This window comes from Salminus brasiliensis, chromosome 8, assembly GCF_030463535.1.
Source record: "Salminus brasiliensis chromosome 8, fSalBra1.hap2, whole genome shotgun sequence".
NCBI classification, from domain to species: Eukaryota; Metazoa; Chordata; class Actinopteri; order Characiformes; family Bryconidae; genus Salminus; species Salminus brasiliensis.
Window position 1 is genome coordinate 24560610 of NC_132885.1, and position 26395 is coordinate 24587004.

The window sequence follows — 26395 nt, forward strand, 5'->3', positions numbered from 1 at the left end:
ATTCTGCAGTAAAGAGTGGTGAAGAACCTTCTGGTCACCGGCATATGGGATGTATTTATTTATTTTTATTTTTTATTTTTATTATTATTTTTTTTTTAGTCAAGCCATATTACCAAAATGATAAACTGGACAATCTGTGTTTTATATCAAAATAGCCTGACTAGAGTAACTTGTACTTTTAACCTCTTGTTAGTAAGTTCTAACTCTACTTGGATCATATTGGCCATATTTCTGCTCTACAGCAGGTGGTTTAACACTAGCCAGCACCTGTAGAAAGAAAATATCAATTCTATGCAGAGTTGGGGGATTCAGGTGATGATGCATGCCATGTTCCAACTGTGATCACTAATTAGTGTTATTTCTTAAAGTACTTGAACTATGTATGAATTCAGGTTATAATGAATAATGGCAGTAGCAGTGTAGGAGCGTCTGACCTGGGCTTTATTAAACAGTAAATAAGACCTTAATTAAGCCCCAGTGTTTGTTCCTTTACTTCAGCTTCAATATATATTATGTTTCATATTTTGGAAAAATTAATGTTTTTCATTTGCTTCTTAATATAGAGACCCGGTAAGATTAAAATGTTGGGAAGGTGCAGAGAAGATTTCTATGCATTTCCAATTTGCCATTAAAACACATTTTTAGGTTTTATATGGTTTATCTGTTGTCAGGCTCAAGATGGTTTGTGTGGGGATCATGTCTAAGGAGGACCAATTCTAAACTGCAGATACAGTGGTATGCAAAATATTGGGCACTTCAGCCCAAATTTCTCTTTTACTACTTACAGCTAAGTGAGTAGAAGATTACCCAATCGCTAAAAGCTTCAATATTAAAGCTTTAGTACTCCTCAAACCTTTACTCAACATAAGCAGCAACCAAGCATGGTGCATGGGTGGAGGTCAGGTTGAGGTATGGAAGACAGCTTGCTAGAATGGCCAACCAAAAGCCATGTTTGGTTGCAATCTTCAGCTAGATTAAGCAAACTTGTAAGTGGTGTGGAGTGAATGTCTGTGTGGGGTACCCTGTAATGGACTGGTGCCTTGTACCCAATGATTCTGGATCGGTGTCAGACCCACTGCGACCCTCACCAGGAAGAAGTGGCTCAGAAGATAAAGGACTCTTGTCACTGATTAGGTTAAAATACAGCTTTCTGGCCAGATATTTTGTCCTGGGGTTCCCAAACTCGTGCATGCCACTGTAAAATATGCTTTTTATCCCTAACTTTATGTTAACATAAATTAATATTCTTCAAAAATCTTTTTAAGAAAAAGAATCTTTTTTGTTTTCCCTCCAAAAATAGGTTTGTATTTTTTTTTAAAACCTTGCGATAACTTCACACTTGCCTCAGCCTGTAAGAGTTCAGAAGCTCAGCCCCTAAAGCAGTGGTGGGCACACTTGCTGATTTCCCTGCTCTAACATCTACTGAACCTGGTAATTAACGGGCGTTGAATTAATTGAATCACGAAACTGTGCAGAAATCTGGCCCTTCAGGACCAGAATTGTCCATCCCTGCTCTAAAGTGACCAGTTTAAGTGGTTACTGTAATAAGTTTAACAGGATTTAGAGTGGAGATCAGTCAGTTCTCAAGTACTGATACTTTCTACATAAGGAAAATGTTTGAATGGTTAGTGTTTTGGGTTTTGCCTACATTTTGCTCTCCACTGTACAGATTTAACGGAATATTGGAAAATGGGAAATGTAATTTTGAGTAGTTCATGATAAGCTGTAAAATGCAGCAAAACAGGCTATGTTACCAATAGTCTGAACCAAAGAAAACAAGGACAAGTGTCTTAAGGCCATATATGTATATACAGGCTTTTATGCATAATCAAACAACAGCCTATCATATGCTATTCAAAATAACACTTAAAATGGTCCAATATTCCATTAAATCCTTGCAGTGGAGAGAAAAATGGAGGCGTAATTTGTTTCGATGAGAATATGCAAGAACTTCTTAAGATGTCTGGAGATTTGCAGTTAAGAATATTTTTATGAACTTCTTTGTGTTTATCTTAAGATTCTTCAGAGGTTTTTTTCTTTAGAAGGCTTTCGTGAATCCAGTCCCAGACTGTCTTTTGGGACACCCAAAATGAACCCGGCAAGGTCACAACGCCCAGAATTCACGGGTGCATAAACAACAAAGGCCCCTCCCCTGCCCTGTCCACTTTACTCTGATGAGATAAACCCAGACTCGTTTTGATCACTGACCACAGTATTCATGAAAGATGAGTCAAATGACTCTGGGGCATATTGATGCGCTTTCAAACTGGAAATCATTACACGCCAATCGCTGTACACAAGCAAGCTGCTTCATATGAGGATGACTGTGTGGCCTGAGCAGTGGACATCACTTAACTACACTGGTTATTATGGCTTGACATGATTATAGTCATTTCGTCTGGACACAGCAGCTTACCCTTTTGCTTGGCCCACAGTTTGTAATATGATAGGTTCATCATTATAACTATATATATATACATATATATATATATATATATACATATATATATACACACAATTTCTAAGGCAGTGGGAAATGGCAGTATAGGTGCAGTATATCAGACCTTTTCAGCAGACTGCTGGATTTCAATCCCTCTTAGTGTCCATATCACTAAACCACTGATCCGAACACCACAAGGCATGAGGACACAGAGCAGGGTGGTGGTAACGTCTTTAATGAAGGCATTAATGCGCCCCCGGCAGATGTTAAGGTTTCCTGAAAAGTTTGCTGCTGTGGCACCCCATATCCACCGTCTGCTAGCTGATGTAAGAAGATTGCTGGTTGTAATCTGTACGCACCACTCGGACGCCCAGACAGCCACTGCTGATCTCTGAGCACTGTTTTACCCCAGCTGTAATCCCACCACCATCTAGAGGATTTTTCTGCCATTAAGTGATGGCTTTTGGAAAGGGTGGAGTGCTGCTTAGTGGGTGCACACACACACACACCCTCTCAGGGATAGGACCTTTAAATCCATTCAGATATTCACTTGGTGACACACGGTGTGGACTCATGGATGTGTTTTTACTGCATTGCACTTTAGGTGGATATGTATTGAGGTTGATCAGCAGGTATGCAAACTTTTGCAGCCAATTTGTAGTAAATGATTGTGTATTTTTTGTTGTTGTTGATGTGTTTAAGTTATTAGAAACGTTAATGTCAAGAAAGCGGAGTGATGAAATGGTATTCTGTCATTTTGAAATACTCTTCACAGAAATGTATTGTACAGTATTTTACCATAATGTCATTGAAATATAATTTTTTTTTGTCATTTTCCACTTTTTGGGATAATTTAGTCTGACAGCTGTTCTGTACATTGTATCAACATTTCACAATGAATAGGCCAATAGAAATGCTCTAAAATGACTTGGAATCAAGTATTTTTACATTGACTTCCATTGAAAGTTAAGAAGCCTTTTTCCTTCTCCTGTAAAATAACTATTTCGGAGGTTTTTGTGTGGCATTGACGATATACCTATATTATAATTTCTGTGCTCATGACAGACTCATTTTTCATTTCAGATGTTTTACCCTGACATGCCACAGGTGAAAAGGACCAGCGATGTTTTTCACTGTTATAGCTGGTAAGAACTGTCAATCTACTGCTCCATAATATTAAGCTTTTGAACAGTCTTGGATGTTCAACCGAACCTGAAATTGTACATCACGTTCTGTTCCAAAGACGCACTTAAAGCATTTATCAAATTACACAGTGCAGGTGAATCACAGTTTCTAGCTAGTTTGAGAGCTCCAATCTGGCCATTCTGATTCACTGCAGTAATTTTCATTCGGAGAGCACATCTGCAAGAACTCGGAAGATAACCCCCTACCTGTCCTTGTTATATTATCATGTCCTACTGTCAGTTACTCCTCATGCTCCTGCTTGTCCTCTCCCTCACTCCTTTAATCTTCCTCTTGCTTGTCAAAGAGAAGGCAACCTAATCTGACTAGTAGTCATTTCTACTTCCAACCGGCATGATTCTTGTCCTTCGGACATTCCTCAAGACGTGGTGCATTTGAAATGTTTGAATACAACGCTGACCTTCATTTTTGCAGCCAATTGTTGATTCTTAGATTCCAGTTTTCTTTATGTGAGCAGACAGTTATTAAAGCATTTCCCTGTCTAAGCTTTTCACAGTGTATGTGACAAATACACCTTCAACTCGAACTTGAGCTGCTACCAGATGCATAATGTACCTTGAGATGGTAACTGCTAGGACTTTACTCAGCATTGCTTTATACCATGTTTTTGACTTGGATTAATCAGTTCAATTATTCAGAGTACTTGTTTTTAGAACTCCTACTTTGCGCAATAAGCAATAACTGAAAGGACCGTGCATTTGATCTGTCTCTGGTCCGGTCATCAGAGAACCAATTTTGGTGAAAAGCAAACAGCTGTTTAGTAAGACAATTCAGGGCTCTTTTAACTCTAACACTGGTGTCCTTAGGTACTCTGGCTTTTTTACATTTTAGCGTTTTCCCAACTCCAACACACACAGAAACACTTTTGCTAATGAATGAATTTGGGTCAGCAGGGAAAAGACAAAAAAACATTTAGGTCAGGGAGCCTCAGCGAACTCATTCCTATCAATAAAAAGTGTTCTCAATCATTTACGCATTAGACAGATCTCATTCCAAACATCTGAAGCTGAAGGCAATTGTACATAAATGGCATACAAATATTTTGCTTTCTTTAATATTAATGTGATGGTTTTGTTCCTAATGTGAATTGGCTTAATAGTTACCTCTAGAGACCACTAGAAGTTGTCCTGTAGGACATTTGGATCCCCACTAATAATATACTGTACAAAATAGTGGCTGCAGTTTTCCACTCTTTGTCATAATTTCAATCTGGCAATTATTCTTGACACTGTGTCAAAATGTGACGATGCATTGACCAATACACATGCTTCTAAATGACTTGGAATACAATATAAATTGGCCTAATAGTTACCTCTAAAGACCACTAGTAGTTTTCTGTAGAACATATTCTGTACCATTACATTATGCAATATTGTTCCCCATGCGCAACGAAGAGTCAATGTGCAATTATTTGTGTCTTGCTATCTCTTTGCTCTGAATTTCCCCCTTTGGGACTAACAAAGGATTATAGGCCAACTTTTAATCCATTATGCTGTGATATGAACCCAACCCGCATTCACAAATACCATTACCATCCATTAGACACCATTACAAAACCACTAGGAACCAACAGCAATCTTTAATAGTTTGACTCATGTTCAGCAGTCTTACAGACTGATCCTCAAGGACTCCCAGACAGCCAGACAGTCATTTACATTTCCGACATTTAGCTGACGCTCTTATCCAGAGCGACTTATAAGGTTACTTGTATTACAGAGGTGGGCCAACGTAGTGTTAGGAGTCTTGCCCAAGGACTCTTATTGGTGTAGCGCAACACAGTCAACTATTTGAATCGACCCCCAGTCTCCCACGTGGTGTGGTAGCTTACTGGCCGGTAGTGGTGTTATCTCTTGCGCCACACCAACCCTACTCTACCCTACCAGTCCATATGTTTGCAATAACCCAACTTACACAAAGACATGAGGCAAAAGATGTAGACTATCTAGAGGTCCCTGAGATAACTGAGAGAACTCAGAGCTTTTTTTGCCTTTCCCGCAGTGTGTTTCCTGATGCTGCCGCACAGTGTGGCTTTGTGGGCCTGCACCCGCTCCTGCCCCCCAAGCTGCACGTGCACTCAGGAGAAAAGCTGCACCGTGCTGTGTGACCGCTCCAACATTGCTGAGCTTCCGAGCGAGTTCCCGTGTGAGGCCTCCTCCATTAACCTGGATAAGAACAGCCTAAAGTTCTTGGCTGAGCGAGCCTTCGGTACGCTGCCCTCACTCAAGTCACTCTCCCTAGACCACAACAACATCTCCTTCATCACACCGGGAGCTTTCAAAGGGCTCCCCAACCTGCTGGAGCTCAAGATGGCCCATAACGAGTACATCTGCTATCTCCACACACGCACCTTCACCTCGCTGAAGCGTCTGGTGCGCCTGGACCTTTCCGACTGCCACCTCTTCAGCCTGCCCGACCGCATCTTCCTGGAGCAGATATCCCTGAAGGAGCTGCTCTGCTTCCAGAACAATTTCCGCCGTGTTCCGGTTGCCATACGAGGAATGGAGAACCTGACACATGTTTACTTGGAGCGCAACAAGATTGAAGCGGTGGCCTACAACTCTCTGCTGGGTCTGAGCAACCTCAAGTACCTCAACCTGCAAGAGAACCGCATCAGTGTCATCCACGATGAGGCCTTTAAGGACCTCCGTCGACTGGAGAACTTTTACCTGAATGACAATCTGCTCTTCGAGCTGCCAACGCAATCTTTCAAGGGTCTCAGCCGTCTAAAGATGTTGAATCTGGGGGGCAACTTGCTGACCAACATCTCTAAAAGCTGGTTCGGTGACCTGGTGGAGCTGGAGGTGCTCTACTTGGACCGCAACCGCTTGTCCTTCATCGAGGTGGGCGCCTTTGAGAATTTGACCAGCCTGATGACGCTGCACCTCAACAGCAACAACCTGACGACGCTGCCTTTCTCCGTCTTCCAGCCCATCTACTTCATTGGTCGCCTCTACTTGTTCCGCAATCCCTGGGAGTGTAACTGTGAGCTGCAGTGGTTGAAGGAGTGGATGGAGAGTTATAAGCTTGTGAGGGACATCCCCTGCGCCTCCCCTTCTTCAGTTGCTGGCATTGACCTGAGTGAGGTCACCTACGCTCATCTGAATGGCACTTGCGTGGACCCGGCCGAGCTCAACCTGACCACGGCTATCCCGGACTACTCCACCACTGAGAACAAGTTCAACAGCCTGATCTCCAAACTCCTGCACCAGGAGCTGAGGGAGGAGATGGGGAATTCTACTGAGGGGCCGAGGAATGGCACTCTGCTGGAGCCGGCAGAGGGCCAGGTGTCTGCGGCTCACAAGCTGTCCAGCACTGGTCAAATCCTGCCACTGTTGTTAGCATGTCTGTTCCTCCATCAAGTTCACAGAGCCTCTCTATTCAGCCTCATTAATGCCTCATGAAAGCCTGACACATGGGGGAAGAGACAGTTGAGCTTTTTAGCTTGGAAGAGGAAATGTTCGGACTTAAGGCTGTGCAGAAGACAGTTCCAGGGTTTCTGAAGGGGAGCTTTGCACATCTCGACAAGTGAAGGAAATGCCAGCCGGCACGGTTCTGGAGAAGAGTTTCCCAGACAGCGTGATACTGTTAGAGAAACTGGTCTTCTACGTTGTGGAAAGAAAACAGGCTTCTCCACCAGTGAACACAGACATGGGTGTATGACTGGTTTCTGTGTATTCTGGGTATTTGGTTAGCTTGTTAAAAGTGATCATCACATAGTATCTTTACCTGCTAGTTTATATAAACTACATAGAGTGATAACGTTTTGCCATGGAGATTTGAAAATGCTGTTTAGTAGCTAATACAGAACACGGGCATTCTAGTAAAATGCATTCTGAGCTTTGGGGGCACTTATTCCGACAGGATTTTGACCAGTTAGCTGGACTCTTATTGTGCTGCTAGTAAACTAGAAGGTACAGTTAGTGTTACACCACAAATAAATGCAATATTAATATTTATAGTATGTCAGAGCAAACTGTAAGTTTCTCCTCTAACTTTAGAGGAGAAGCAAAAAACAACAACAACAAAACATTAACTTTCAATGTTAATGAAGTGTAATATGATTTAATTTTAATAAATTCTGGACCATTTTTCTAGGTCAATAGGTCATGAAATAAAGGGCAGTTGGCAGTTTTAAATGATGTCCACAACTGGAAAGTGACAACAATGGAGATGGACACGGTTTTGTTCCAGCACCAATGATATACAGTTCATACAGTCTTTGAAAAATTGGGCACCATCCTCTACAGATATACACCGATCAGCCATAACATTAGCACCACTGACAGGTGAAGTGAAAAACATTGATTATCTACAGTGGCATCTCTCCAGCGGTGGATATATTAGGCAGCAAGTGAACAGTCAGTTCTTGAAGGCGATGTGTTGAAAGCAAAAGAAATGGACAGCCAGCAAGGATTCGAGCCACTCTGACAAGGACCAGACTGTAACGACTAGACCACTGGGTCAGAACAGCTCCAAAACATCAGACAGGTCTTGTGGGGCTTTCCTGGTATATCAGTACCTAGGACGACCAGTGAACCAGCAACAGGATCATGGGCACCTAAGGCTTATCGATGTGATCCATTGATGCTGCACCTCATTCACAACTTACAAGACTTAAAGGATCTGCTGCACAGGACACCTTCAGAGGTCTTGTGGAGTCCATGCCTTGATTGGTCAGCTCTGTTGTGGCAGCACAAGGAGACCTATTCAATATTAGGCAGGTGGTGTTAAAGTTATGGCTGATTGGTGTACACTTCTGCACATAAAGCATACAGTACTAACTGTTTCTTTGTTTAATAATAATAATAATGATGATATAAAAAACATGCATGCATGGCACCTTACACATATTTTTTTTGTTTGTTTTTCCAGTGTTAAATTCAGTAAATAAACTGGAATACCATATTTAACTCTGTGACAGTATGACTCTGTATGACTACATTAATGTAGAAATGGACTTTTACTATAAACACTATATGAACATCAGTGGCTTAACTAGGGTCATATGGGAGCTGGTGCAAACAAAAATGTATCAAACAAAATGCTGTTTTCAAGGCATGCCACTGCCTTAACCTAAATGTTAGATTTGATGCCATATTAAGCGGTGATATTTAGTGTAGATGTGTTCATATAGGCACCATATATATTTCCAAAACACATTATTTGATATTATTTGAAATATTTTATTTATTTTTTATCTTTAACTAAAAAAAAAAGGACAACATTATTTCAGTTATAGACATGATAGAACAGGGGTGTCATTTGACCCCGATGTTGCTGTGCCCCACTAACAAAATCACGGCGGTAAAAAGTAAATTTTATCTTTTATTTGTTGAGCACACCTACACGAACTACATTTCCCATAATGCCCCAGCGACCTTTCCAAAGGCTTGAGGCGCTAACGCTTTCCGTTTGTAGTTTTTAGTTTTCAGCACAGAGTACCGCACTTTCATAAGTATTTAAAAGAAAGTCAGCAACGCAGCAGTGAAGGTAATGATAGTTCAGAGCTATTAGTTTTAGTTAAGGCCATTTCTAACCGCATAACCTACCATAAATACAGGTTAGACCACTGAAGAAAAGGCATTCATTAAACTAGCAAAGCCCTCAGACCCCGTTAGCATGGGCTTCATGTAAGCTAGCTAGTTCAAAGGGTATTGATAACACAAGCTGGCAAAATAAGAAATAGCCAAATATAACTATGAGTTGTAGCTGTAATTCACATATAACTCACATATATGCCGTAATGATATTTCATGCATGTGTGACAGTAATATTACTAATATAAAAATAATAATACTGACATTATTAATTCATTAATAAAAAATTGTGCCTCAGAGCAACGAGTAGTCTAAAAAGCCCCTTTAGTAAAATATGCACAATAAATACATTAGGATGTATCTGAAAAGAGTTGCCTTATGAATAATTGTAAGTAAATAAAGATAAGGTGGAAGAACAGGCGTCAGGGCCGTGTGTAGTAAAGATGGAGGCTAGCAGGTGAGGCATGTTCAGCAGTCTTTATGAAAGTTTACTGGTGTGCAGTTGTGTTTGTTATCCAGATGATGGGCCCAATTAAGCTGTTGGGATACCTGGTAACTGCATCCCACCCCTACCCCAAACCATGGGCCCCAGTTCTACTAGTTATGCCACTGATTAACATGGTCTCATTTAGTTCAGTGGCCCTGTACCTCAGCAGCTACAGTGGACCGTGCTCCTTGCTTTGCTTTGTTGCATAATTTGATGTCATCCATGAGCAGGTAATGTTTCGTCAAGCTGAATCCTGTCGCTGTCATTTTAACAGATGGCATTTCATGCTTGCCTCTCGTATGATTCTTTCAGCTGGGTGAATGTAGACGTTTCTAGTTTTAATAAATGCATTAATCTTCTTTTAACGCAAGGCTTAGCTGCACTCGGCCCCCTAAGCTGCTCTGTATCCTAACCAAATGGAATGACTTCATCATTGCCTTTTGCTTCTATGATCATATCTGCTGTACAGTGCAGTATGTATACTTAATGTATTTAGACAGACGCCTCCGACAAAGGGTTTTGTTATCCTCCAAGCATTGTCTCACCGAGCTCCATCTAAACAGCATAATCCACCAACGCACAGTTGCATAGACGTATGAGTGGTTACTGTGGATATTCAACATGACAGCTGCTTAGACGGTTGATTGATTGATTTATGTTTTAAACAGACATCTTTTTGGTATAACTGGACTTGTCATGGAGGTCCGCAACTTGCTACAGCAGGACTACTGTGTGTTTTAATACGGATGCATTTTGAGTGTTATCCTCAATAAAGCTAGTGTTCCTGGTGTAAGCCCGGTGGCACTGTGACATTGTGAATGTGAATTAATCAGCTGATCGGTGCTGCTAAACCTGGAATGAGGCCTCGAATTAATACACGGGTCACACGCTGGTCTGGAAGCGCCTGCTGAGTTGCACTGCAGCGCTTCTGTTCCAAGAAGTTTCGGTCTGATTTAGATAAAAGACTTCATGGGTAACGCTGTTCTTGGATGACCGACTTTTTCAATTTTTACCGTTCAATTAATCCATCGGTTAATCAGGGATCAACTAATCCATCAGCTAACCAGATGCAGGTTCCTATTAAAACAGTCTGAGCTGGTTTATGCCTGTCTACTGTAAATGTGCTCCATTTGTTCATTATTTCCCCCTCTCTATTTCTGTTATAGCACGTAAGCAAGGGAAAGGCATCAGAATGTCCACATATGAAACTACGCTGCCAAAAAAGCCTGTTTCCTGTAATTATGATGTGACAAAAACCAAAACCATTACATACACTTACCTGACACTATACTGATAATCATTTTACTCTCAGAACTGCCTCAGTTCTTCATGGCATCGATTCCACAAGATGCTGAGAACATTATTTTGGGGTTCTGGTCCATGTTGAGGTGATGAACTCCCACCGTTCATGCAGATGTTTATGCTGCCAATCTCCCATTCTGTCACATTCCAAAGGCGCTGTATTGGATTCAGATCCAGAGACTAAAAAGGGTACCGAAGAACACTGAACTCGTTCTCAGGCTCATGAAACCAGTTTGGGATGACTTTTGCTTTGTGACAGCAACAGTACTCAAATAAGACGTGGCATTCAGCTGATGATTGTTTGATATTAACCAGCCCAAAATGTGCAATAAAGACATACCACACGCCATTACACCACCTCCACCAGCCTGGACTGTTGACACAAGGCAGGTCGGGTACATAGTTTCGGGCTGTTGGCATCAAATTCTGACCGTACCACCTGTGTGCCTCAGCAGATATCAAGATTTAGCGGACCAAGCTATGTTTTTCCAGTGTTGGTGGGCCTTGGCCCTCTGCAGCCTCAGCTTTCTGTTCTTGGCTGAAAGAATTGGATCTAATAGGTCGACTACAGCTAAACGTTTGACGTGTTGGGCATTCAGAGATTCTTTTTTGCTCACCACAGTTGTGCAGAGTGGTTATCTGAGGGAATGTAGCTTTTCTGCCAGCTCATTAACGAAGCGTTTCCGTCTGGAGAATTGCCGCTCGCTGGATGTTTTTTCTTTATTGCTCCATTCTGAGTAAAGCTCAGAGACTGAGCTGTGTTGAAAATCCCAGGAAAACCACCAACAATCATATCACACTCATTAGTAAGATGGGAAAATTATGTGAAGCTGCTGCTTGTAGCTACACTACTACGTCACTACTGTCCAGGGAAGACTTTATACTGTGAGCTCAGGATGTTGGATGATCACCTCCCCATCTCATCCACAGTCTCCCCTACCCATTCCAGAACTACTGGATGGAGCACCATCCATCATTCTAGAGAACACAGTTCCACTGCTCCACTACTCCACAGCTCAACGCTGGGGGGCTTTACACTCTTCTTACCCACGCCTGACCCATCTGTATTCAGCAATGGCTGCAACTTAAAGTAGCTGAATGCATTCATTAGAAAGGATGTCCTGTTCTCTACTGTGTCCTATTCTAAGATAGCTAAAGTATTCTCAGTAACAGCAGCCACCCACCTCCAGGGAACCATGTCACATCCCCTGTACCAATGACTGAACACAGTGTTCCTTGACTTGATCTGCTGTAGCCCCCTGACTCCACTGTAGTTGACTAAAAAACATCACCAGTAGGGGTTGAAGATTCTGTTCTAAACTGGCTAATGACTTTTTATGCTAGCAAACACTGTTGTTTTCACATCAGAAGATTTTAAGTAGGGATCTGAACATGGTCTTACCTTTATTTACCTATGTAGTCATAGAGACTTTAATAATGTCACTTCCTTTAAACGAAGTCAGCATGATCAAACCATTATTTTAACAGGGGGAGAACGTTACAGGATTGTTACAGGAACGTTACAGGACTGAGGGACATTTAAATATGCTGCAATTTTAGTAAAATGATACATAAATTTAGAAAAAAAAACATTTAGTAAAAGATGTTAATTATAATGTTAATAAACTTAACATGCTCCAATGTGATTCCAAAATGCTAATATTTAAGTGCATATGTATGTATTTATTTCATATAAATATTTATTTTTCATTTTTCTTTAGCATCACATGATGTGATGTGATGTGAGTTGGTTACATTTTAGTGAGTTTTCTAATTAATAATATTAACCATAGGTCTTAGGGACCCAAAGGGCACCAAATCCTGAGAATCGCCCTGTCCTCACTTTTGTTTATACAAATCAGCAGTGTTACAAGGTTACAGTGTTTTTACAGTAAATAATCTAGTGCTAAGCATACTGACATACTGAGAGGATTCACGCCCATCTTGGCTATCACAAAGCTGAAGATGGGCCAAAGATTCTAATCTACTAATCTACTTCTGATCTACTACAGTACTTCTGGGATGGGTAGAGGAGATTGGGGGTGAGGTGGGGAGATGATCATCCAACATCCTGACCTCACAGTAGAAAGGCAGAATGTTTCAAATTGTAGTAGAAAGTCTTCCCTGGACAGTAGAGATACTCCAAAGAGAGAGAGTTACTCCAACAAAAGCAGGATGTGATCTTTTGTGTAATACCCTTGAACTCAGAAGAAATGAAATGAATGAGCAGGTGTCCCAGTACTTTTGTCCATGTAGTAAATGTGGTTATAAGAGTGAGGAATAAAAATGTGGACCCAGTGAATGTTCTTTTAAAACTGAGGAGTTAATGAAACAGCAAGACTGGATGTTGATGATAACTGGAATCAATTAAACTAGCCACTTCTAGTCACTTCAGTAGGTTGTTTCCAGCAATGTGAAATAGACCAGAAGTTCACATTAAAGCACGATCAAAAAGAGATGGGGTGGAAACATTAAAAATGGATCAGAGTTAAGAAACCATTTCTAAGGCTCTAGAACCTCAGTGAACCACAGTGAGTCCTGGTCTACAAATGCAGAAACCTTTGAACAGTTGTGAATCTTCCCAAAAACATCTGGCCAACTAAAATTCCTCCAAGAGTGCAGCAGCGGCTCATCCAGAAACACCCAAGAACCCAGACAAACACATAAGGAGCTGGAGGCCTTGTTCACCTCATATGCTCAGCATTCGTGATTCCACCCTTAGATAGAGACTGAGCAAAAGCAGCATCCATGCAGCATCCGTTAGAGAGCTGCAAGGTAAAAAAAACACTGCTACTTAGGAAGAGCGTAAAGGCTTTGATGAGCTCCTAAACCAGTTGGAATAATGCAAAAATTGAAAAGCTTTTTAATTAAAAATGTGAAAAAATGTGCGTAAATCCAATGCAGCACTCATTGTAAAACATGGTGGTGGTAGTCATATTGTGCGGATGCTGGCCTGGACAACTTCGCCATACTTGACAGAACCATGAATTCTGTTGATGAATTCTAGAGCTCAAGCCCAGTTGAGTTATGCAGCAAGACGATCTGAAGCACAAGAGCTAGTCCTGGCTAGCATAGCTTATAGCCTACATGTGTGATATGAACGTGTAGCTGCTCATTTTCAACCTAGAATGTCATTGTTATTATTATGAGTGGGTTATAAGACTGGTTATCAGCCTGTTTTTCTCTCATCTCAGTAATTCTTGCCGACATTTGTTATGCCATGCGAATCTGTCATAAGTTTTACAGACGTCCTGTAGTAAAATTACATTACTCTACCTGCCAGCTCCCCATGTAGTTACTTCTCACACTCAGATGCTGCTGATTGACCAGCAGTTTATTTCACTGTGAATTCTGGGGTGTAGTAATTCAGGAAACCTGAGGTTGATAAACATGCTGGCTGTTGAGAGACTGACATTTTCACCTGCTTTCTTCTGAACCTTTGGTCTGTAGTGTCTGAACTGCCAGCACCTGACTGTGTATGTAGCCGGTGTGTGTGTGTATGTGTGTGTGTGTGAGAAAGCTGACAGGCATACAGAGGCTACACACATGTACAGTGCACACACACAAAAACAAGTGATAAAATGCATATTTACACCTTGCTCTAATGCATTCTTTCTCCTCTCTCTTTCCTTTCACACTGTCTCTTCTGTCACTCTCCTCTCTCACCTTTCTGTCTCTTATCTCCCTCTCTCACTCTCCTCTGTTATCTCTTCCTTAAACACAAACTCTTCTCTCACTCAGTCTTTCTCTCTCCTCTCTCACTCTGTCTCTCACACACTCTCCGCTCTTGCCGTCTACTCTCTCACACACAGTCTCGCTGTCTCTCTCTCCTATCTTCTGTTTTTTTGTCTCTCTCTCACGCTGTCTCTCTCTCCTCTCTCGCTCTGTCTTCTCTCTAACACTCTCACTCTGTCTCTCTCACTCCCTCCTCTCTTCTGTTTTCGATCTCTCTTTCTCTCTTATACACTCTTCTGATCTCTCCTCTCTCACACACTATCACTCTGTCTCTCTCTCTTACACACCTTCCTCTCTTGCTTCGTCTCCCCCTCTCTCTCTCTGACTCCTTTTTTCATCCTGTCTTTCTGTCTTTTCTCGCCCATCTTTCTGTACTCTCTCACTCTTCTCTCTCTTACACGCTCACTCTGTCTTTTCTTACACAGTCTCCTATCACTCTCACACTTTCTCTCTTCTTCTTACACTCTCTTCTGCTCTCTTTCTCATACACACACACACACACACTGTCTCTCTCTCTTTCTCTCTCTATCCTCCTCTCTCACCTGGGCATTTCTCCCACTAGCAGTCAGGCTCAGACAGACAGGCAGGCAGGATGTGACCTACCACAGCTGCAGGAGAAGAAAAAACACAGAAAGGAGGCACAGAGGAGAAATCTTTCCATCCTCCCCCCCTTTGCCAACACACACACACACACAGCCCAGCATAAGAGCAGAGGCAGGCAGTGCAGCAGCAAGCACAGAGCAGACGACACTGGAGTTCACCACAGAAAAGGAAATATATTTAAAAAACTGTTCGTACTGAAGAGCCGCTCAGCCGTCAGCAGAGGAATTTACACAGGGCAGTCTGAGAGTAAACAGTTCCTCATGTACAGAATCAGAATCAGGCAGATGCACGAAACCTGGTGCTTTTTTTTGCAACAGTTCATTTTGCAAAATGTTGAGTGCACCCTTATCTGGAACGCTTACACACGGAATAAAAATCACCTCCTTTTCCTCCTCTTGATTCGACGGTTAAAACATTAACACTTTCTGACATTAACAGGCTTCTGAAACGGCAAAACCAGAACATACCCCCCCCCCCCTTTAATCTTACTACAACTGAAACTGAGACCACCTGACACACCTCACTTAAAAAGACGTGGTTTAGAAAGTTGCCCAAAATGTCCCAATGTGCCCAAAGGATGTGCATAGGTCTTTTTTTTCTTCTTCTTCTTCTTTTCTTCTGCTCTCCTCGGGATAGCCGTGGTCAGAGAGCGTCAGTCCAGATGAATGGAATGTCCTCTGCTGTGGATAACAGCGGTCTGACACTGGTAACACTGACAGCATGTAAAAGCCTCTGGATGCTGAGATGTTCGCGTGCATGAGACGTCAGATCTAAAAACAGTGATGTACCTTCTTTAGAGAGACAGTATCTGGACGATTGGTCTGAGGGTGCTTAGATGATACACAGTCTACAGCACTGCACTGACACGAAGGGAAATAAGAACAAGATGCTGTGTAATGGTTGACCTAGAGAAAGCATAGAGGCTAATGATGGACAGAGGATGACTTGCTTAAGGCGCTGCTGCAGTGTGTATGGGTGATTCTTCAATTGGGAGTCTCTTTTCACCCTCTTAACTTTTGAAAAATTAATTTTGCAATTATCATGTTTTCATTATGTCAAAACAGTGTTTACATGCTTTAAAGTAAAGAGCAAAGGATGGTTACAGACAAGCTATATATACACAAGTAACATAGAAATCCAGGTCTTTCCAAAAGGTTCACTTACTGTATTACAGCCATGCTGACTGAGAAAAACAGTGAAATCAGTTTTAGAGAGTTTGCATTTCTCTGTACTTTCTAATTCGTAAATAATGGAGAATCAGAAACGTTATTTATAAAGTTATAAACGAAAGTTATAAAGTCATAAAGTTAGAAAAGCTAATGTCACTGAATAAATGTACTCCATGATCAGGCATTTCCAGATTATCATGTCACTTCTCTCTCAAGGCTGACATGTGCTGCCCTGTCAGTCTTTCTTTCCACGGCTACGGCATAAACAAGTGGTTATTACCTCTGTAATGAACGGGCTGTTGTGGTAATGATGATAATACATAGTTTAAATGCAAACTTTGGGTAGTAAACATAAATAATAGTAAACATAAATAATAAATTGTCTTTTTAATTTGTTATAAAAACACTATGATTTTTGATTAATTGGTCACTTTTGATTATTTTCTTGGAACAAAAAAGTTTTATAGTTTGATTTTGTGGACAAGACCAAGTAGCACTGTAATATTGTGCTGCTGCCTAAAATATAAAAATGTTTTAGGTGCATAATTTTATGTACTGATGCAATAAATAATGTGTTTATAGCTAAGCTGTTTACTGTATAATTAAGTTTATCTAACATTAATTTATAACCTGGGGATGTAAAATTGAAAAATCACCCATATACTTTTACTCTGAGTGGTACGAGAATGAGCAGCAGCATTTGTAGAGCAGAAACCATGTAGATGAGGGGAGGAGAAAAAAAACAGTGCTTAAGATACTGTCTCTTTAAATGAAAAGTCTACAAAATGTTGCACCCTATCTATAAGGACATTACAATATTCAGGAATTTTTCTTTAGTTTTTTTTTTTTTTAATACAACATTACGTCTATGGGGGGCCGAGATTGGATCGACTGCAGGTCATGTACACTGAGGTTGCTGAGAAACTGGAGGCGGTGTTTTTCTCGCCCTGGGAATGATGTTCTTTTTCTTTTCTTGTCTTTTTTTTTTGCAGAGACGCATGGCAGAGAGACTGGGGTCATTGGGAAGAAGGGGGTAGTCTGTGGGACAGTTTAAGGGGTGTTCTAGTAGACCCAGGACACAGGCACCCACTGGGCTGTGGTGCACACCAGGTCTATGGCCTCCTCCAGGTGCCGGATTGTCTCGTCTATCTCGTTGTTGATGATGGTCAGGTCAAAGTAATGGGCGTAGGTCTTCTGGAGGATCTCCGACTCTTTCTGCAGCCGCTGGAGTGACTCATCCTGCAGGGTGAGAAATACAGAGTGAGCGAAGCTGGAATAGAGTGCAGGCAGGGGCACTAGAAGAGAAAGAGAAAGGCCTTGAGGGGAGCACACATAAAAAAGGTCTAAGCCTGTACAGCGTGCATATACAGCTTTTTCTATAACCTCACAAAGAACCCCTGTGTCCTTCAAAACAAAAAACTGAAGCCAAAGTTTGCATGATCAGATGAATGATCTCAGGTAAATATAAAAAATAAAGGTGTAGATGGTTCGGAAATTACTGAGAAAGCTGTATAACATAATAAAATATTTTTAAAATATTTGAACATTTTTCAAATATTTTCAATGTATGGGGCAGAGAGTATAACAGTATTTCACCGCTCCACACACAGTAGAGTGGGGTTTGATTCCCTGCCCAGGCAGAAATTCAGAGTGGCAGAGGCTTCTAAGCGTTGGCTCTATCTTTGGGAAATCGCCGCTTTGGGTGATGCCACAGCCATCTGTGGCTGGGAGTCCCAGACAGCACGACTGGCCTCACTCCCTCACTGGGTGTTAGCATATTTAATCACTTGTACCGTGCCTGAGCGCGATTGAAACAGAGTTAACACTTGCTGAGCAAGCGCACTTAGTGTTCAGCTGACCAGTGACGCTGCGTTAGCAGCAGTTTGAGAAGATGCGGTTGGCTGGCTTCATGGCTTTATAAGGCTTTGAGCCACTCCTCCCAGTGCTGAAAGCATTGTATGATATGAGGGGGTCTAGCTATTGGGTGGGAATTGAACATGAGTAAAATTGTGTTCAGAAATTGAGATTCGTCACCACTGTGTGGCTACACATAAATGCAGAATGTCGCAAAAGCTGACATGCTGTCTCATTTAGCTGTCCAAGCAACGTAAAACCATCCTTAGTCAGAAGGTGTTTCTTATTGTAATCCAGAACCTACCTATATAAATTTGTATTTAACAAAAGCATGAGACAACAGAGATGCTGATGAGAACCTCATGACCGTGGATGATGAAGAGATGGAGAAGACTGTATAAAATTGTGAAACTATATGAAGCAGAATGTATAGCGGGGTATAGCGGGGGTCCACTGCAGTGGAGTTATTGGGAAATACATGGGGATCAAGTTGCCTGAGGTTTTCTTTACATGTGGGATCCTAGGATTGTCTCAGACTGCCTCAGGGTCGGGTGTGAGGTGGAATTTCAGGAGAACTACATTGGACGCAGGTCCACTTCCTATCATACTTACAGGCAGCTTCCTGCACCACCTGGGAAGCTGAGCGCAGTGGAAAGGAATGCAAAAGAAATCAAGACGCAAGCCAATGAACACAACTCATGCAAAACGAGGAGCCACAAACTGAACTGAACAAAAGAAGGCCGGAGCTGGAGCTGATGAACATGAAGAAAAAGTACCACTTTTTTTTTTACATTAAATATGTGCTTCTGTCTGAAGCGAGAGAGAAAGAGAGAGAGAGACAGAGAAAGAAAGAGAGATGTTGTATCTCACCTCGTTCATGCCTGGGGTGATGGTTGGAGCAGCAATGAAAACCACATAAGGAGCAAATTCTGCTGTCCGCAAAACTTTCAGAGCCTGCAAATGATCCCACACAGACGCACACACACACACACAAAACAAGGCTCGTCTTGTACTGAATCATTAAACCACAGACATCTTGGCTACATAGTCTGGCTGAAGTTTCAAAGGCAGCCTTATGAGGCCAGAACACTGTGCAGTGTAGTATGAAAGACTGCAGTGGTCTGCAGATGCAGGGACGCTGTGGTAAAATCACCTGTGGCTCCACATCCAGTATGGATATCAGGCCCTGCTCGTGGATTTTGCGTATCGTCTCCAGCCGGGTGCCGTACATGGCGTCCTCGTGGCTGCCGTACTCCAGGTAATCGTTGTTGGCGATGTCCTGCATCATTTGGTCGTGGGATACAAAGTAATAGTTCTTGCCGTTCTCCTCATCTTTTTTCGGAGGTCTGGTTGTGTCTGCAATTTTTGCACATATGTCAACATTCGGTGAAATGGTCAAACATGTAAGAACGAGCCAAAACACAGGGTTGGGTCTAAGTAAGATCCAGTGCCTTACGTGGAATGGGGTAAGCAAATCTGTCGGGGTGTTTAGTGATGAGCGTGTTCTTGATGTGTCTCCTGCCAACACCGTGAGCTCCTACAGATGATGAAGAGCAAATACAAAAGCTGTAACAGCCTGATCCAGGCAATCATGAAAAACAGACAGTTAGACGAAGGCAGACAGCAGTGTGCAAAGTCAGAGAGCATCCTTCATTTACACCCTATTGACAAAAGTATTGGGACATCTGCTCATTTGTTGTTTCTTCAAAAATCAAGGGTATTTAAAAAAAGACGTCATCCTGCTGCTGTTGGAGTAACTATCTCTACTGTCTTGGGACTACTAGATTGTGGAACATTGCTGTGAGGATTTGATTGCATTCAGCAACAAGAGCTTTAGTGAGATCAGGATGTTGGATGATCAACACCCCAACTCATCCCAAAAGTATTGGACAGATGCACCATCACAGTTCCACTGCTCCACAGCTCAATCCTGGAGGCTTTAGACCCCTCTAGCCCATAGGTATTAGGCATGGTGCCAATAGGTTCATGTTTATCTGCTCCAGAGAGTGCTATTATATTGAAAATACTACTCTGCAGGAAGTACAGGAGCTTCTCACCATCCAACTAATGCCAAACACATTCAGTGGCGTGAAGATCTGGACTATTGAGGTGGTCGGTCTATTGTTTTAAGAACATCAGCAGCTTCAGCAGTTTGATTTGACTTGGTTTCTCATTGTTTATCTTCTGACTCTGCACAGTGCTATACTTGGTGTCAGATATACGGTATCATACGTACCTAATAACACTAGCGTTTTCCTCTTGAAAGCTGGCAACTTCACTACCTCTTCATACGTGACGAGATCTAGTTGATCAAACACTGAGAGGAAAAAGTGCAGGAGAAGGTTTAAGGAGTTGGTTGAAGAGACATGATGAACTCTCCTTTTCCCACATTAATACACTAAAGTACTCTCCTACATGCTGACAGCAAACCTGCCATTTAAGGAAACTTATGGAAGTCTATCGTCCTGCACAGTTTAGTGAATCACCAGCTCCAACACAAGCTCCTACAGGGCTTCAGGGCATTTCTTGAACATGATGCATGGAGAGTTAAAAGAGGGGTGGGTTCCCCTCTCCCACTCTAGGCTGCTTCGGCTTGCTTTGCGGGATTTATTTCTTGCCGTTGCTGCCCTTGGCTTGCTTATTTCTGACGAAGATATGGATTTTTGTGGGGCTGCTTTGTGATGACATTCACTGTGAAAAGTGCTATACAGATAAATTCTGAATATGAGTTTGAATCTAAAAATGTCAACATTACAGGAGAAGGTAAAAAAAAACCTTTTCAACAGATATCGGTGTAAAAGTTTTTTATCTCAAGCATTTCCGTTGAAATTTTGACACAATGTAAAGCACAACTGCCAGATTCACATTATGTCAAGGTTTTTGCCTGATAATAAGCTTCCACTGCTTGTAAGCTAGCAGTCCTTGACTGGCTTAATACATTTGGAGAATTGAGAAAAGTGCAAAATCAAGTTTTGTTGAACTACTTAGCTCTAGCTCTAGCTGGAGCCTATTTTCATGCCTGAGATTTCTGTGCCCGAGTGTGAGCAGTAAGGTCAACATGCTTGCCCCTGTGTACTTATGCAATGCAAGACTGGCTAATGGACGCAGAGGGAAGGTTGGTGTTTTGATCCTGCAGCTGGGTGACACTGGATCCCCAACTGAGTCACAGTGGCTTCATCTATCACTGCACTGCTGAGGAAATGTGCTGAGAGAGACTGCTGTACTGCAGGGTTCGGTGTAATGGCTGAGCATGCACCAGAGGGACTGTGGCAAAGAGCGCTGGGGGCTCTAAAAATTAGGGAGCTCAACCGGTATGAAAAATGATATGAGTACTGATTTTAAGGAGCTAAAAATTCAGTTGACCAATAATCTCAGTCTTTTAATTTAATGTTATATGATATTGAAACAGATTACTGTGGTTTTCGTTAAATGGTGCTTTTGCATGACATGATTGACATGACTGTCAGATATGATTTCTTAACTGTTTTTTTTTATTTATTCAACTAAAACAATAAAAATATGAAAAACATGCCACTTATAAATTTGTGGAACCGTGATATCTGCCAAGCTATATAGCAGCTCTATTAAAAGATCTGCTCAGTCTCATGCTGCCCTGCTCTTATCTGACACACACTTCAGGTGCTTTAAGGTTTCCTGCTCTGTAATGCTAACATGAGCAATCAAAGCAAACACATTAGACCCTGCTGAGGAAACACACATGGTCGCTAGGGTAAAATTCAAGGATAAAACAGTGAGATGAAGAAGAAAAAGAAGACTGAACTGAAGGGCAGAGGGAAAGAGACCCTTATGGATTTTTAAAGAGGTCTACTGTAAAAAGGAAGTGCCTAATGTCAGTGAGGTGTCTGCAGGGCTATTTAAGCGTGAGCAGGACTGCAGCAGATAGATGTGCAGGCAGAAGTAAGTGCTGTGTGCTGATGCTGACTCGTGTGTGTGTGTGTGTGTAATAGGAGCTGGTCGTCTGAGTAGCTGCTGTGTGAAAGCAGATCCTCTGCAGACTCTTCTCTTACTCTCTGCACAGATGCCTTGAATGATTCATGCTGGTCTTTCACATAACCTGAAACACGTGCCGGTGTGCTTGAGGTGTTTAAGGGAGTTTGACGTGTTGCTTGCTGGGAGCTTTATTTCATGTTTAAAGGGCCCATACCCTTAATTTGTCTTGCGCATGATTTACTTTTGGGATTTTTGTAGATTTATGTACCAAATATGGTCATCATGAATTTTCCGTGACCGTTTCCAATCTTTCTCACTAATTAAACCAGCCTCATTGAAAAAGCAGTCTGGTGTAACGACTCACTGGGATTTGGGTGGCGCAGTTGTCTAAGTGTTGGCGCTATTGTTGGGAGATCATGAGTTTGATCCCTGGTGATGTCACAGCCATTTGTGGCTGGAAGTCCAAGGGAGTTCAATAGAGCGTAAGTGTGTTCTCTCAAGATGGGTGGGAGGTCTCTCTCTTTCCCCCATTACTCATCACAATGCAAGCCAACGTGAGTGTCTGTTTACTGATGTACCTGATGTGTAACAGTATTGGTAGTTAAGTGTTCTTCTTCAAGTGTGTTTAGCTGTTGCTAGAATAGGGAAATCACCAAGCTGTGCTGGACTCTAAGCCTCACAGACACACTTTCTAATCATTGATTAAAATACATAATGAGAGGCGTGGCCAAATGCTGATGTAACTAGAATAAACATTTATAACATCAACTTTTTTTTCCAGTGTCTGCTTTGATCATTTACAGTTTCATGTGGGACGTTTACACTGTTTACAAGACGGTTATGTCAACTTTTACCAGTATCGGAGGCTCCAGTGGACTAAGGTACTCCTACTGTGATGTTGGTCAGCATAGGCTTCTGTTAGCTGTTGTGTCGGAGCTGGGAAGCTGTGCTTGTCTCTGAGCAGGCTGGCTACCTAGTGATGCTGCATCAGGGGTGGTTCGAAAGGGAGTGGGGGCTGACTGTCAGAGGAGGCAAGTGCTGGTCTTTACCCTCCTAGTGTTAGGGCATTGCTAGTGATGGAGAAGTTCACATGAACAGGGATTGGGTAATTGGCCTTCTAAATTGGGTAGAAATTAGAATTAGGTAAAATTAGAAATAACTGCTGTATTTTCGTTACACCAGGCTGAAATGTGTGTTAATAGCAATGCAATGAATTAAAAATGGGTTGTTTTTGCAGTTCAGTTTCTACATATGAACCGGGGAGTGAATAGTAACTAACTAACTAACTAAGTAATGCTGGCAGGCAAGCTAGGAAACGTAGGTTTTTCATGATATGGGCCCTTTAACTATGTGAAAGCCAAGGGCTTCATGGACTGAACTAAACAGCTACAGGATGTAAAATGGCAAGCACATCAAAATAAAGCAGCAGGCACAAAAAAACACAAACACACACACACACTTATATACATATTGAAACTGCTCAGTGGCCCTGGTTTCAGAGCTTTGTTCTCTGTTGCTCTCGCAACAGAAACAAACCAAGGTGGCTAATAAGCACGCACAGAAATCTAGGTTAACATCACAACAGCTGAAACTCTGAGAGAAAGCAGCAGCAGAGAGAAAATAAACCACAGCGACAAAGTCACTCCGTATTACTTACATGCACAGAGGCCATTGGTAAGGAGACAGCATGAAAAATGGACAGGGGAGGGTCAATGAGTTATGGTTCAGATACAGAACAACATCAGTCAACAGAGAGAACAATGGCACAGAGTCGAAGCTCTGATGCAGCACTGCTCTTTACATACAGAAACAGCATGGCAGACTTTAACATCGCTGGCCATCCGCACGGCACACAGCAGGGGAGTGCCGTGGATGGAGCTGTTGCAAAGCAGACAAAAGAGGCTTAGAATGAATAAAAAATAAAATAATAAAAAAAAAAACAACCCAAACGAATGATGCAGCATGCGTCTGACATTTACAGTAATGCACTGTCAATAAAGCAGCGGCATGCATTAACAGTGAAGGAGCAGTAACAACAATGTTAAATCTATCTTAATGGAGCTGTGTGAACATTACTTATACCCAACTGCGAAAACACAAAGCTGAAATCAAGCAGCACTGAAATAAAGCAGATTTAGAAGCATTTTTCAATAATAATAATAATTCCATGTAAACCAATATGAATGACGACAGAGATAATGGCTGCAGGATTGGCCCTGTACTTGAAACCATGTGGTAAACATGTGCTTTGAACGACATGGCATTTACACTGAATCTTTTTCTTTTGTGTATTATGTAGTATTTATTTCAAACACTAGTAGTGATAAACACACCTTAAATGTTTTCATATTTCTAGTAATTCTAGTGAATATGAGTGTAACCGGAGTTAGCAGTCATCTTCTTTGGGGTCAGTCTGTGATACGCAACTAGAAATACTTGCTCTTTTACATGAACATTTATGCTCTATTTAACTTGGAAGTTGGATTCGGTGGTCCTGATCTATATGCTGTTTAATGTGGCTGTCCACAGAAGACCCTATGTTTGTATGGTCATCATAAAATCATGAAGACATTTAATAAATGATGTAGAATGCAGTGTTTCACACACATATGCTATACCTGGGCCCCTCCTGCCTTTTATATTAGTGGCTGTAGAAATATATCTGATTTGAACAATATGTGGTGTCCCATTTATTCAGTTTTAACAATATCAAATTAAATATCTCCATTTTCCCTTATTGTTTTTTTCCAAATTGTAATTTTTATTTTGTCATTTCCATTTCACTAATTCCTGTTTAGTCCTACAGAAAACCCAATTTCCAGTGTATCCCATTTTAGACAGTTATTTTCCATTTTATCCCATTTTAGCAAAATCCAATTTTCATTCCTTCCCATTTTAACAATATTGAATTTCCATTTTATCCAATTTCTGCTATTCTATTTCCATTTTATCCCATTTTAGCAATATCCAATTTCCATTTCAACATTTGAATACCTGAATAAGTAAGTAGATGCTTTGGAGTTCCATATATCCATAGATCCATATATTCAAACAGTGTTCTCCCACCTCACCCCCCAAAGGTTCTTCTACCAGATTTGTCCCAGACTGCTAGGAAACACTGGGTATGCTAGCAGTTCACCAAATGCAACCCCCATTTTGACTGGGACGTCAGGAGTGTTTAGGTTGAGAATCTCAGGCCAGGTGGACTTGTGGGTGGATTCAGGGGTCATATCTTCAGAGTGAAGTAGAATGCAACATTTTTGCACACAGCGACCAATAGCTGTCTTACTATTGAGCTGTACTGATGAGGGTTTTAATGCATACGGTTCTTCAAAGGCTGGCCCACAAACATGCCAGAGTAAATGGTAAAAGGGCCATCCTTAGCATAGCCCATGTCTGATGACATCTCATCAGTACTGGGCAGCAGGGCCAACTCAGAGCTCAGTGGTTCCAGACAAGTACCCCACATGAGCATCTTTACGCAATTAAATAACAAAAGAGGAATTTGTTAAATGACCGAGAAAAGGGAAGCATAATACCCAGAGCAGACTCGCTCGCTGCCTCTGTGGCCGGGTGTGCGCTAATCAGATCCAGTAAAGTGGGACGCTAGGCTCAGAGAGGATTATGGCTGAGCTGCGCTCCACTGCACTGCTGGCAGAGGGGCCACACCGCTCTCTGAGTCCAGTGCGCTGCGGCTGACCACTGGGCCTCAGCCACACAGGCTGGACACAACACAATCAGAGCAGCTTGGCCAACCTGATTCAAATGTGAACATTCATACAACTGAAAGTGATGCGGTTGGAGCTGTTACTATCAATCATATTAGCAATCAAGTGTTTTGACGGTTGGAACCAATTACAACACAGTTAGATCTGACCCAACAATGTGACCAGCTGTGAGGTTTCTATAAGTACCAGATCTCTTTAAGTAACATTTCAGATTACATTTCAGGCTGCAACCTAGCAAACCGAGTCAAGTCAAGTTTAAAATGACGTGTAATAAGCTTGGTGAAAAGGACTATTACCAATAGAACCATGTTCTAATAGCAAGTGATGTGAGTGTCAATGACGAAACCAAATGATCTCATTATAATCAACACAGCTGTCTACGCCAG

The 26395-nt window shown here is 41.8% G+C and overlaps 2 protein-coding genes across 14 annotated transcripts in view; one reads left to right on the top strand and one right to left on the bottom strand.

Moving 5' to 3' along the window:
* The first annotated feature begins 3356 nt into the window (after window positions 1-3356).
* On the top strand, window positions 3357-8454 carry nyx (nyctalopin). Its single transcript, XM_072685197.1, has 2 exons — window positions 3357-3585; window positions 5642-8454. The coding sequence occupies exons 1-2, from the start codon at window positions 3564-3566 to the stop codon at window positions 7042-7044; spliced, it is 1425 nt and encodes a 474-aa protein (XP_072541298.1). The 5' UTR covers window positions 3357-3563; the 3' UTR covers window positions 7045-8454.
* Window positions 8455-15460: 7006 nt separating this feature from the next.
* caska (calcium/calmodulin-dependent serine protein kinase a) overlaps window positions 15461-26395 on the bottom strand; it is a 238213-nt gene continuing 227278 nt past the window's right edge. For 9 of the 13 annotated variants that reach the window (XM_072686218.1, XM_072686216.1, XM_072686210.1 and 6 more), the window contains 5 exons: window positions 20567-20647; window positions 19787-19867; window positions 19484-19686; window positions 19201-19284; window positions 15461-17715 (listed from right to left, as the gene is read on the bottom strand). In XM_072686218.1, the coding sequence (XP_072542319.1) occupies window positions 17539-17715; window positions 19201-19284; window positions 19484-19686; window positions 19787-19867; window positions 20567-20647 (626 nt within the window). In that variant the 3' untranslated portion in view covers window positions 15461-17538. The remainder of the gene's footprint in view (window positions 17716-19200; window positions 19285-19483; window positions 19687-19786; window positions 19868-20566; window positions 20648-26395) is intronic. The other 4 variants (XM_072686219.1, XM_072686217.1, XM_072686214.1 and 1 more) reach the window with 1 other exon arrangement.

Bases quoted from the DNA above. Each gene is read 5' to 3' on its own strand.
- nyx (XM_072685197.1), top strand. From the start codon at position 3,564: ATGTTTTTCACTGTTATAGCTG. The intron at 3,586-5,641 runs GTAAGAACTGTC...CCTTTCCCGCAG, and splicing joins GTTTTTCACTGTTATAGCTG to TGTGTTTCCTGATGCTGCCG.